Source organism: Taurulus bubalis, assembly GCF_910589615.1.
Source record: "Taurulus bubalis genome assembly, chromosome: 10".
Classification (NCBI taxonomy): domain Eukaryota; kingdom Metazoa; phylum Chordata; class Actinopteri; order Perciformes; family Cottidae; genus Taurulus; species Taurulus bubalis.
The window spans coordinates 27264075-27277777 of record NC_136598.1 but is presented as its reverse complement, the minus strand read 5'-3'; the positions used below and the strand labels follow the sequence as shown (position 1 = coordinate 27277777).

Below are 13703 nucleotides of genomic sequence, written 5' to 3'. Positions count from 1 at the left end.
GGAAATGAAGATGACACAGAAAAAAATGAAAAGGTTTCAGGTCCGCCTATAAAAAAAAAAAAAAAAATCACTTTCAGGATGATTATTTCTTTTAAATGATGCAGCTGTAAGGTCCATCTCTAACCCAAATCATAACTCAAGATGTGAACATTCTCTAACCCAAATCATAGCTCAATATGTGAACATTCTCTAACCCAAATCATAACTCAATATGTGAACATTCTCTAACCCAAATCATAACTCAATATGTGAACATTCTCTAACCCAAATCATAACTCAATATGTGAACATTCTCTAACCCAAATCATAACTCAATATGTGAACATTCTCTAACCCAAATCATAGCTCAATATGTGAACATTCTCTAACCCAAATCATAGCTCAATATGTGAACATTCTCTCTGCAAAGGTTGACTTTGATAAAGTGAAGCAGAACAAAGTTAGAGAGGGTTTAGAACAGAGAACATTCAGACGGGGTCCCATTGGGGCCCAATAGCCTATATCACTATTTTTTTCATAAAACAAGCTATGATTTGCAGTTTTATATAACAATCGCTCAGTCTGCCCCCTAGGGAGGAGAGCCGTCTGAAGAAAGGTCTCGGGAGGAAACAACCCACAAACGCAAAGGTTTATGGGTAAAAACACGCAGCTGGCTTTACAGACTGGTCGAGGGTCTCACCTTCTGGCCGAATCAAAGTTGCTCTTGACGAAGTCGTTGAACGGCCTCATGTGTTCTTCTTTCGTAAACAAGACGTGGTTTGCGATGCTCTGCAGAATCTAAAAGAGAAAAGAGAAAAGACAGGAAATGTGCACCACGCGTTAAAAACAATCCCAGAAATAAACTGCTGGTCTCGTTTTATAAAGCAGACTAAAGGAAAGTGCGGCTGAAGGTCCAGCCCTCGGGTCCAGCCTTGTTTTTAATGAAGGGAGGAAAGAAAATAACTCTGGATTCAGACATCAGTGCCTTTTACAACTATCTATCCATCTATCTTTACCTTGGACATGAGTTTGAGACCCCGCTCTATCCGGGGGAGGGGCTTCTTCTCCAGGATTCCGGCCTCGTAGGGCGACACGATGGCCGGGTTGACGAAGCGCAGGAACATGGCGCTGCCCACTGCGCCAATGCTGTTCTGAGGGAACCGCTGACTCACCACCTGAGGGAGGAGGGAACAAGGGAGGAAGGAACCAGGGAGGGAACAAGGGAGGTTGGAGGGAACAATGAGGGAACAAGGGAGGGCGGAGGGAACAAGGGAGGATGAGGGAACAAGTGGGGAGGGAGGGAGGAAGGAGGGAACAAGGGAGGATGAGGGAACAAGTGGGGCGGGAGGACAGAGGGAACAAGTGAGGGCAGAGAGGACGGAGGGAACAAGGGAGGACGGAGGGAGCAAGGGGGGACGAGGGAACAAGGGGAGACGAGGGAACAAGGGGAGACGGGGGGGACAAGGGGAGACGGGGGGACAAGGGGAGACGGGGGGACAAGGGGAGACGGGGGGACAAGGGGAGACGGGGGGACAAGGGGAGACGGGGGGACAAGGGAGGGTGGAGAGAACAAGGGAGGATGAGGGGACGAGGGGACGAGGGGACGAGGGAGGGTGGAGGGGACAAGGGGATAAGGGAGGGTGGAGGGAACAAGGGAGGACGGAGGGAACAAGGGGAGAACAAACGGGGGAGATGTAGAGCAGAAGAGAGAGAGAGGTTGAGCAAAGGGAGCAAAGACGGATCTCAGTACATTTCAAGAACAAAGGGAAGTGATGAGGAACCAAATAAACGTGAATCAATGTGTGCAGCAGAGTAGAGAGGAGGAGGCAGTAAAAAGTGTCCGAGGGAGGAGGACGCATGAAGAGAGACTTGGAGACAAGCCCAGTTCATGTTGGACTGCAACCAGAGGAACGAAAGGTTCTGCTGGTTCCAGTCCAACAGAGAGAGAGAGAGAAGGGCGAGCGAGACAGGGAACCCGACCAGCTGCTGGAGAATGAGACACGAAAGAGGAAATAATAATAAGGAGGCGGAGCCATGAGTTGTGATGGAAGCAGTGGATGAGAAGACCCGGTGGAACCCCCCAAAAGGTGATCACACCATCCCGTCCTGTGTTACCCGCTCCAGAACCGGAAGATCTCAGACGACCGTTTGTCTTTGCAAAGCTCCCTAAAGCTCTTAATGGCTAACTTCACTTTATTACAACGTCAGCACTTCTATGTGTCGTTTCGCTCATTCATACCAGAAAAAAAGTAACATTGCTCTCAGTTTTTAATATGTTAAATAATCCCGAACGCTCCGATGAAAGCTGAAAACAACGTGTCGTCTGCATAGAAGTGTGCGGATATCTATTCCATCAGCTTCAACTCTTTGATGCGTCCAGCACCGAAGTTAAGATTAAGCCAGATTTATATTTTTATATATACAAAAAACACAATCAGAGGGTCTATAGAGTCAAACCACACCATCTGGAAACAAACCTTCCAAGTTATCCAAACTTTTTAGGGAGAGAACATTAAAAGGTCAAACTAAAATCATAACCCAAACGGTTCCCGTTCATCTCTAAAGACTTGAGGGTTTAATATATTTATGTGTAGGGTTGAATGTTTTTAACTTGTCATCACTGCTGTAATGTTTGTTTCTATTAGTGTAAACAAAGTAAAAACTACACCAGAGAATAAACATGAATATTAATGTCCCTGAATAAATTACTGGCCACGAAGCTGAATTTAAAAAGCTTGTGTTCATGAAGGCAACACAATAAAATGACTTTAATATGTAGAAAACACTTTTCTAGTCCACTACATGTCTCCACACACACACACACACACACACACACACACACACACACACACACGATGGTGCAGGGGCCCATCGGGATCCGAACTAAAGACCCTTCACAGAGCGATGCCTCGTCCTTCACGGACCTCCAGGTTTCATGAAGGAACCACAGACGCACCAACGACCCTTCACTCTGTGGTCTCGTTTTGCACTTCAAAATAAAAGCCCTGCTCTCTGGAAACAGAACCATGACTAGAGGCAGAGAACTAGAACACTTCTTTAGAACCACGACTAGAGGTAGAGACCTCGAAAACGTCTTTAGAACCTTTACTAGAGGTAGAGAACTAGAACACGTCTTTAGAACCTTTACTAGAGGTAGAGATCTAGAACACGTCTTTAGAACCACGACTAGAGGTAGAGACCTAGGACACGTCTTTAGAACCACGACTAGAGGTAGAGACCTAGGACACGTCTTTAGAACCACGACTAGAGGTAGAGACCTAGGACACGTCTTTAGAACCACGACTAGAGGTAGAGACCTAGGACACGTCTTTAGAACCACGACTAGAGGTAGAGACCTAGGACACGTCTTTAGAACCACGACTAGAGGTAGAGACCTAGGACACGTCTATAGAACCTTTACTAGAGGTAGAGAACTAGGACACGTCTTTAGAACCACGACTAGAGGTAGAGACCTAGGACACGTCTTTAGAACCACGACTAGAGGTAGAGAACTAGGACACGTCTTTAGAACCACGACTAGAGGTAGAGACCTAGGACACGTCTTTAGAACCACGACTAGAGGTAGAGACCTAGGACACGTCTTTAGAACCACGACTAGAGGTAGAGACCTAGGACACGTCTTTAGAACCACGACTAGAGGTAGAGACCTAGGACACGTCTTTAGAACCACGACTAAAGGTAGAGAACTAGGACACGTCTTTAGAACCTTTACAAGAGGTAGAGACCTAGGACACGTCTTTAGAACCACGACTAGAGGTAGAGACCTAGGACACGTCTTTAGAACCACGACTAGAGGTAGAGACCTAGGACACGTCTTTAGAACCACGACTAGAGGTAGAGACCTAGGACACGTCTTTAGAACCACGACTAAAGGTAGAGACCTAGGACACGTCTTTAGAACCACGACTAGAGGTAGAGACCTAGGACACGTCTTTAGAACCACGACTAGAGGTAGAGACCTAGGACACGTCTTTAGAACCACGACTAGAGGTAGAGACCTAGGACACGTCTTTAGAACCACAACTAGAGGTAGAGACCTAGGACACGTCTTTAGAACCACGACTAGAGGTAGAGACCTAGGACACGTCTTTAGAACCACGACTAGAGGTAGAGACCTAGGACACGTCTTTAGAACCACGACTAGAGGTAGAGACCTAGGACACGTCTTTAGAACCACGACTAAAGGTAGAGACCTAGGACACGTCTTTAGAACCACGACTAGAGGTAGAGACCTAGGACACGTCTTTAGAACCACGACTAGAGGTAGAGACCTAGGACACGTCTTTAGAACCACAACTAGAGGTAGAGACCTAGGACACGTCTTTAGAACCACGACTAAAGGTAGAGAACTAGGACACGTCTTTAGAACCACGACTAGAGGTAGAGAACTAGGACACGTCTTTAGAACCACGACTAGAGGTAGAGACCTAGGACACGTCTTTAGAACCACGACTAGAGGTAGAGACCTAGGACACGTCTTTAGAACCACGACTAGAGGTAGAGACCTAGGACACGTCTTTAGAACCACGACTAGAGGTAGAGACCTAGGACACGTCTTTAGAACCACGACTAGAGGTAGAGACCTAGGACACGTCTTTAGAACCACGACTAGAGGTAGAGACCTAGGACACGTCTTTAGAACCTTTACTAGAGGTAGAGACCTAGGACACGTCTTTAGAACCACGACTAGAGGTAGAGACCTAGGACACGTCTTTAGAACCACGACTAGAGGTAGAGACCTAGGACACGTCTTTAGAACCTTTACTAGGGGTAGAGACCTAGGACACGTCTTTAGAACCTTTACTAGAGGTAGAGACCTAGGACACGTCTTTAGAACCACGACTAGAGGTAGAGAACTAGGACACGTCTTCAGAACCTTTACTAGAGGTAGAGACCTAGGACACGTCTTTAGAACCTTTACTAGAGGTAGAGACCTAGGACACGTCTTTAGAACCTTTACTAGAGGTAGAGACCTAGGACACGTCTTTAGAACCACGACTAGAGGTAGAGACCTAGGACACGTCTTTAGAACCACGACTAGAGGTAGAGACCTAGGACACGTCTTTAGAACCACGACTAGAGGTAGAGACCTAGGACACGTCTATAGAACCTTTACTAGAGGTAGAGACCTAGGACACGTCTTTAAAACCTTTACTAGAGGTAGAGAACTAGGACACGTCTTTAGAACCTTTACTAGAAGTAGAGAACTAGGACACGTCTTTAGAACCACGACTAGAGGTAGAGACCTAGGACCCGTCTTTAGAACCACGACTAGAGGTAGAGAACTAGGACACGTCTTTAGAACCTTTACTAGAAGTAGAGAACTAGGACACGTCTTTAGAACCACGACTAGAGGTAGAGACCTAGGACACGTCTTTAGAACCACGACTAGAGGTAGAGAACTAGGACACGTCTTTAGAACCTTTACTAGAAGTAGAGAACTAGGACACGTCTTTAGAACCACGACTAGAGGTAGAGACCTAGGACACGTCTTTAGAACCACGACTAGAGGTAGAGACCTAGGACACGTCTTTAGAACCACGACTAGAGGTAGAGACCTAGGATACGTCTTTAGAACCTTTACTAGAGGTAGAGACCTAGGACACGTCTTTAGAACCTTTACTAGAGGTAGAGACCTAGGACACGTCTATAGAACCTTTACTAGAGGTAGAGACCTAGAACACGTCTTTAGAACCTTTACTAGAGGTAGAGAACTAGGACACGTCTTTAGAACCTTTACTAGAAGTAGAGAACTAGGACACGTCTTTAGAACCTTTACTAGAGGTAGAGAACTAGGACACGTCTTTAGAACCTTTACTAGAGGTAGAGAACTAGGACACGTCTTTAGAACCTTTACTAGAGGTAGAGAACTAGGACACGTCTTTAGAACCTTTACTAGAGGTAGAGAACTAGGACACGTCTTTAGAACCTTTACTAGAGGTAGAGAACTAGGACACGTCTTTAGAACCACGACTAGAGGTAGAGACCTAGGACACGTCTTTAGAACAACGACTAGAGGTAGAGACCTAGGACACGTCTTTAGAACCTTTACTAGAGGTAGAGACCTAGGACACGTCTTTAGAACCTTTACTAGAGGTAGAGACCTAGGACACGTCTTTAGAACCACGACTAGAGATAGAGACCTAGGACACGTCTTTAGAACCTTTACTAGAGGTAGAGACCTAGGACACGTCTTTAGAACCTTTACTAGAGGTAGAGACCTAGGACACGTCTTTAGAACCTTTACTAGAAGTAGAGAACTAGGACACGTCTTTAGAACCACGACTAGAGGTAGAGACCTAGAACACGTCTTTAGAACCACGACTAGAGGTAGAGACCTAGAACACGTCTTTAGAACCTTTGCTAGAGGTAGAGACCTAGAACACGTCTTTAGAACCACGACTAGAGGTAGAGACCTAGGACACGTCTTTAGAACCACGACTAGAGGTAGAGACCTAGGACACGTCTTTAGAACCACGACTAGAGGTAGAGACCTAGGACACGTCTTTAGAACCACGACTAGAGGTAGAGACCTAGGACACGTCTTTAGAACCACGACTAGAGGTAGAGACCTAGAACACGTCTTTAGAACCTTTACTAGAGGTAGAGAACTAGGACACGTCTTTAGAACCTTTACTAGAAGTAGAGAACTAGGACACGTCTTTAGAACCACGACTAGAGGTAGAGACCTAGGACAGGTCTTTAGAACCACGACTAGAGGTAGAGAACTAGGACACGTCTTTAGAACCACGACTAGAGGTAGAGACCTAGGACACGTCTTTAGAACCACGACTAGAGGTAGAGACCTAGGACACGTCTTTAGAACCTTTACTAGAGGTCGAGAACTAGGACACGTCTTTAGAACCTTTACTAGAGGTAGAGAACTAGGACACGTCTTTAGAACCACGACTAGAGGTAGAGACCTAGGACACGTCTTTAGAACCACGACTAGAGGTAGAGACCTAGGACACGTCTTTAGAACCACGACTAGAGGTAGAGACCTAGGACACGTCTTTAGAACCTTTACTAGAGGTCGAGAACTAGGACACGTCTTTAGAACCTTTACTAGAGGTAGAGACCTAGAACACGTCTTTAGAACCTTTATTAGAGGTAGAGAACTAGGACACGTCTTTAGAACCTTTACTAGAGGTAGAGAACTAGGACACGTCTTTAGAACCACGACTAGAGGTAGAGACCTAGGACACGTCTTTAGAACCTTTACTAGTGGTGAAGAACTAGGACACGTCTTTAGAACCTTTACTAGAGGTAGAGACCTAGGACACGTCTTTAGAACCTTTACTAGAGGTAGAGACCTAGAACACGTCTTTAGAACCACGACTAGAGGTAGAGACCTAGGACACGTCTTTAGAACCTTTACTAGAGGTCGAGAACTAGGACACGTCTTTAGAACCTTTACTAGAGGTAGAGAACTAGGACACGTCTTTAGAACCACGACTAGAGGTAGAGAACTAGGACACGTCTTTAGAACCACGACTAGAGGTAGAGACCTAGGACACGTCTTTAGAACCTTTACTAGAGGTCGAGAACTAGGACACGTCTTTAGAACCTTTACTAGAGGTAGAGACCTAGAACACGTCTTTAGAACCTTTACTAGAGGTAGAGAACTAGGACACGTCTTTAGAACCACGACTAGAGGTAGAGAACTAGGACACGTCTTTAGAACCACGACTAGAGGTAGAGACCTAGGACACGTCTTTAGAACCACGACTAGAGGTAGAGACCTAGGACACGTCTATAGAACCTTTACTAGAGGTAGAGACCTAGGACACGTCTTTAGAACCACGACTAGAGGTAGAGAACTAGGACACGTCTGTAGAACCACGACTAGAGGTAGAGACCTAGGACACGTCTTTAGAACCACGACTAGAGGTAGAGACCTAGGACACGTCCTTAGAACCACGACTAGAGGTAGAGACCTAGGACACGTCTTTAGAACCACGACTAGAGGTAGAGACCTAGGACACGTCTTTAGAACCACGACTAGAGGTAGAGACCTAGGACACGTCTTTAGAACCACGACTAGAGGTAGAGACCTAGGACACGTCTTTAGAACCACGACTAGAGGTAGAGACCTAGGACGCGTCTTTAGAACCACGACTAGAGGTCGAGACCTAGAACACGTCTTTAAAACCTTTAGAGGTAGAGACCTAGAACACGTCTTTAGAACCACGACTAGAGGTAGAGACCTAGGACACGTCTTTAGAACCACGACTAGAGGTAGAGACCTAGGACACGTCTTTAGAACCACGACTAGAGGTAGAGACCTAGGACGCGTCTTTAGAACCACGACTAGAGGTCGAGACCTAGAACACGTCTTTAAAACCTTTAGAGGTAGAGACCTAGAACACGTCTTTACAACCTTTACTAGAGGTAAAGACCTAGGACACGTCTTTAAAACCTTTAGAGGTCGAGACCTAGAACACGTCTTTAGAACCTTTAGAGGTAGAGACCTAGAACACGTCTTTAGAACCATGACTAGAGGTAGAGAACACATCTTTAGAACCATGACTAGAGGTAGAGAACACATCTTTAGAACCACGACTAGAGGTAGAGACCTAGAACACGTCTTTAGAACCACGACTAGAGGTAGAGACCTAGAACACGTCTTTAGAACCTTTACTAGAGGTAGAGACCTAGGACACGTCTTTAGAACCACGACTAGAGGTCGAGACCTAGAACACGTCTTTAGAACCTTTAGAGGTCGAGACCTAGAACACGTCTTTAGAACCTTTAGAGGTAGAGACCTAGAACACGTCTTTAGAACCTTTAGAGGTAGAGACCTAGAACACGTCTTTAGAACCACGACTAGAGGTCGAGACCTAGAACACGTCTTTAGAACCTTTAGAGGTAGAGACCTAGAACACGTCTTTAGAACCTTTAGAGGTAGAGACCTAGAACACGTCTTTAGAACCTTTAGAGGTAGAGACCTAGAACACGTCTTTAGAACCTTTAGAGGTAGAGACCTAGAACACGTCTTTAGAACCACGACTAGAGGTAGAGACCTAGGACACGTCCTTAGAACCACGACTAGAGGTAGAGACCTAGAACACGTCTTTAGAACCACGACTAGAGGTAGAGACCTAGGACACGTCTTTAGAACCACGACTAGAGGTAGAGAACACGTCTTTAGAACCATGACTAGAGGTAGAGAACACGTCTTTAGAACCATGCTTTATTTGAGAGATTTTAAATGACTTAAAGAATAAAATGTTTTTGATGAAAAATCTCTATTTTAAGCTTTTAGTTTTGTCTGCTCCGACTGAAGCGTTTTGTCACACATGATGCGTTCAAGGACCGTCGTGAAGACAAAAATCAGTAGTGACGAACACCAGCGCCGCTGCTTCAGAACAACGAACTCAGAAGTCACTTTAACAGGTTCTGTAAATGAACAATTGGTTCTGTGAGCGCTCAGAGTCCAGCAGGCGACTGAGATCACTTTCATCTGACGTTGCTCTGTATTTACGGAGAGGAAAGGAATCGAACCCCCGGCAGAGGGAGGCAGCTCATCAGAACATTTCATCCCGCCTGAGTGTTTTGTGTCGGCCGAGGCGTTCAGGCCGACGTGTTGAAATGAGTCGCGGCAGAACGTGATGAAATGTTCTGCGAGAACGTCTCCGGAGAGGAAACAGAGGAAAGACTTCCTGTTAATTGAAAACACATCAGATGGGCGTCGATATTAGTAGAATGATTATAAAGACAGAGCCGAGGATGAGAAAAGAAACAAGAACATCCAGAGACACCAAATCAAAGATGAAGAAATCAAAATAAATGAGTAAAAATGCAAAAAAAGCGTTTTTTTTTGCTTCAGGGAGAAAAAGGTTCTGAGGGGAAAATAGATTCTCCAAACTTACTGCTTTTTTGTTTTCCTTTTTTTCTTTTACTGTTGCTTTATTCAGTAGAGAGTGGCAAGTAGCCTACAGAACAGAGATGAGCACAGTCATGTCACAGCGCGGCTACACACACACACACACACACACACACACACACACACACACACAACCCTAACCATCACATCTAGTACAACACAGGAAAATAAAATCAGAGCTGCCGTTAGAAGAGTGTCCATCACCGCTGAGGGGACGCAAGCGTGTCCATGCATGAGCCAGCGCGTGTGTGTGTGTGTGTGTCTACAAGAAGGAAATCCAAGATGGAGAATGAGAAATCAAAGATGTCAACACATGGAAAATACAACAAAAAATACATTAAATCTGTGATCAGAAAAACCCAGACCTTGTTTTACGGAGTTCATTCACTTGGACGGAGCTTCCTGTGTGTGTGTGTGTGTGTGTGTGTGTGGTTAGACTGGAATTAGATATATTTAATAATATAGGACGGAGCAGCTGCTGTGATCACATCTAATCCACTGTTTATAGCTGAAAGGATCCAACCAGAGGAGTCGCCCCCTGGTGGTCAGGAGAGAGAATGCAGCTTTAACACATGACGCATATACTTCTATACAACCAGAGGAGTCGTCATCTCTCTGTTCTTTAAAATAATCAATTATTAAATAATTAAAGGATTAGATGTGATCACTGTTTTTTTTTAATAAAGTCCCTGTTGGCTGCAGCTGTGTGTATTGCTCATAATAACATTCATAATTTATTTTACTGAGGACAGGACACTATTTACTCATGAGGTAAAGCTGGAAAACAAGGTCCTGTTTCAGAATCACTCCGTCTCTAACGTGAGGAGACGCACTGAGCATGTGCAAACAGAGGGCCAGCAGGAAGGAGAGAGGAGGCGGAGCTTGAAATGTGTCAGTGATGCTGCAAACAGGTGAGGCAGAGCAGCTGGTGAGGGGGGGCGGGGGGGGGAGACATAGAGAGAGAGAGTACCTGGTAGAGACAGTGGTAGAGAGACATAGAGAGAGACACAGAGAGAGTACCTGGTAGAGACAGTGGTAGAGAGACATAGAGAGAGACACAGAGAGAGAGAGTACCTGGTAGAGACAGTGGTAGAGAGACATAGAGAGAGACACAGAGAGAGAGAGTACCTGGTAGAGACAGTGGTAGAGAGACATAGAGAGAGACAGAGAGAGAGAGAGTACCTGGTAGAGACAGTGGTAGAGAGACATAGAGAGAGAGACAGAGAGAGAGAGTACCTGGTAGAGACAGTGGTAGAGAGACATAGAGAGAGAGACAGAGAGTACCTGGTAGAGACAGTGGTAGAGAGACATAGAGAGAGACAGAGAGAGAGAGTACCTGGTAGAGACAGTGGTAGAGAGACATAGAGAGAGACAGAGAGAGAGAGTACCTGGTAGAGACAGTGGCAGACGCTGCGTAGTTGTGGTGGGAACTCGTTGGACGAGCCGATGATGGCCTGGAAGAACCGCTCTGTGATCTGCAGCAGGTTCCTCTGGTTCTCCTCCAGGTTCTCTCCTTGCTCCAGCCTGAGGAGAACATCAGTCAAACCAAGTGCAGGTAAAGGTACGCATTGAAACCAGACGACTGGAGGCAGGCTCAGGTAGTCGTTGTTAAGCTCGTCTGTCCTCTGCTGCCCTCTGCTGGCGGGTTGAGACCTGCACCCTCAGGACGGCCGCCATTAAAACCAGTGATTTAAATCCCCCAGTGCAGTTACAGGACCCAGACAGCGGATCCCTCCTGCCTACATGTCCCAGGATGCATTGCGTGCAAGTGAAGGAAATCTGACACTGAATCCAGTTAAATCTTCTTAAAACACATCAAACTGGACAGAAACTAAACAAACTCTTTCCACCATCAGAAGCTCTGGTTTGGGTCACAGGAAGTGGTCCGCCTGACTTCCTGTTGGCCAGCTGATCTCACCTGGTGGGGTCCACCTCGAAGCTGATGTGCTCGGGGGTCGTGATGACGCCTCTTAACAGCGGCTCCAGCAGCTTCTGCAGGTACGCCGCCCCGTACACCTGACCCGCAACACACCGTTATAACACATTTATAACAGCACACGTGATGCTTTATGTGATTACACACAAATTCAATGCACAGAAAGACGGATTTAAACTCAAGGGAGAAATTTAAATATAAATAAATGCATGTGCACACAAGCATAACTGTGTATGAATGTATTATAAACCATATTACAAATTATTACACTGCCGTTTTTGCGTCTTTATGACGTTATGTTGAGTGTTGATGGAGCTGCTACAACGTTAGCATAGCATAGCATCAATGGACCCAGACTCCATTCAGAAAACAAGACAAGAAAACTAAGCAGCAATAGAGGTTCCTCCTCCTCCTCCTCCTCCTCCTCCTCCCACCTTGAAGCAGAAGGTCATGATCTTGCTGGCCAGGCTGTTTCCTCTGAAGAGCGTCTGCATGGAGTCGGCCAGCTCCACCTCCTTGGAGAACATGTTCCACAGCAGCTGGTAGAGGAGGTGCCGCGAGTCGAACAGCGTCACCAGGACTCGGGCGAGCTCATCCTACACACACACACACACACACACACACAAAAGTGTTAGACTTTTGGATTTTACACTTGCAGTGGTCGACAAGACTGAGCACATAGTACATGTAGTTTGTAAACAACCACTCAGTGTTGAGACCAACAGGAGGAGAGCTAAGAACGTTAGCAGCTAACGGAGAACCAACAGGAGGAGAGCTAGTAACGTTAGCAGCTAACGGAGAACCAACAGGAGGAGAGCTAGTAACGTTAGCAGCTAACGGAGAACCAACAGGAGGAGAGCTAGTAATGTTAGCAGTACCGCTAACGGAGAACCAACAGGAGGAGAGCTAGTAACGTTAGCAGCTAACGGAGAACCAACAGGAGGAGAGCTAGTAACGTTAGCAGCTAACGGAGAACCAACAGGAGGAGAGCTAGTAACGTTAGCAGCTAACGGAGAACCAACAGGAGGAGAGCTAGTAACGTTAGCAGCTAACGGAGAACCAACAGGAGGAGAGCTAGTAATGTTAGCAGTACCGCTAACGGAGAACCAACAGGAGAGCTAGCAACATTAGCAGCACCTCTAGCTAACGGAGAACCAACAGCAGGAGAGCTAGTAACGTTAGCAGCACCACTAACGGAGAACCAACAGGAGGAGAGCTAGTAACGCTAGCATCACCGCTAACGGAGAACCAACAGGAGGAGAGCTAGTAACGCTAGCATCACCGCTAACGGAGAACCAACAGGAGGAGAGCTAGTAAAGTGGAGGTTCACTTCAGTTACATGATGATGCCTTCAGGCTCCGCTCAGAGAAACAGGAGGCGGTACCCACCCACTGGGAGCCCGGCACCACGTTGGCCAGCGCCATGGCGATGGGCAGCTCCCCCTGGTCCCCCATCATGGTGACCAGCTCCACCAGCCGCTCGAAGCGGTCGGCCAGCACCGTCTCCGCCAGCGTGTCGAACTCCGTGCCCTGCTGCAGGATCTTGGTCAGCACCTCCATGAAGGTGGCTCGGGTCTGCAGGTCCTTGTGGTAGCCGAGGCCTGCAGGGAGGGAGGGGGGCTATGTAGAACTTATCCTTCCTCTCGTGTTCGGGGCGGCACCGACCCGTTTTAGGTTTTAACCCTCCCGTTGTCTTGGGGTCAAAATGACCCATCAACACGCATACATATACACTCGTATACGGGTCATTTTGACCCCAAGACAACTGGAGGGTTAAATGCATAAAAGAAGCACATCCATGTGTTTATTGCATCAAGGCTTTTTGACTTGTCAGGAACCTCTATTTCAACTAAATAAAACTTTTTTTTTCACTAAATTATGA

General features: G+C 46.5%; 1 protein-coding gene across 2 annotated transcripts in view; it reads right to left on the bottom strand.

The window, feature by feature from the left end:
• nf1a (neurofibromin 1a) overlaps positions 1 to 13703 on the bottom strand; it is a gene marked incomplete at its 5' end in the record, with an annotated part of 72314 nt that overhangs the window by 35022 nt on the left and 23589 nt on the right. For both annotated transcript variants that reach the window (XM_079225079.1, XM_079225078.1), the window contains 7 exons: positions 680 to 777; positions 996 to 1154; positions 9873 to 9935; positions 11275 to 11410; positions 11805 to 11902; positions 12257 to 12418; positions 13211 to 13422. In XM_079225079.1, the coding sequence (XP_079081205.1) occupies positions 680 to 777; positions 996 to 1154; positions 9873 to 9935; positions 11275 to 11410; positions 11805 to 11902; positions 12257 to 12418; positions 13211 to 13422 (928 nt within the window). The remainder of the gene's footprint in view (positions 1 to 679; positions 778 to 995; positions 1155 to 9872; positions 9936 to 11274; positions 11411 to 11804; positions 11903 to 12256; positions 12419 to 13210; positions 13423 to 13703) is intronic.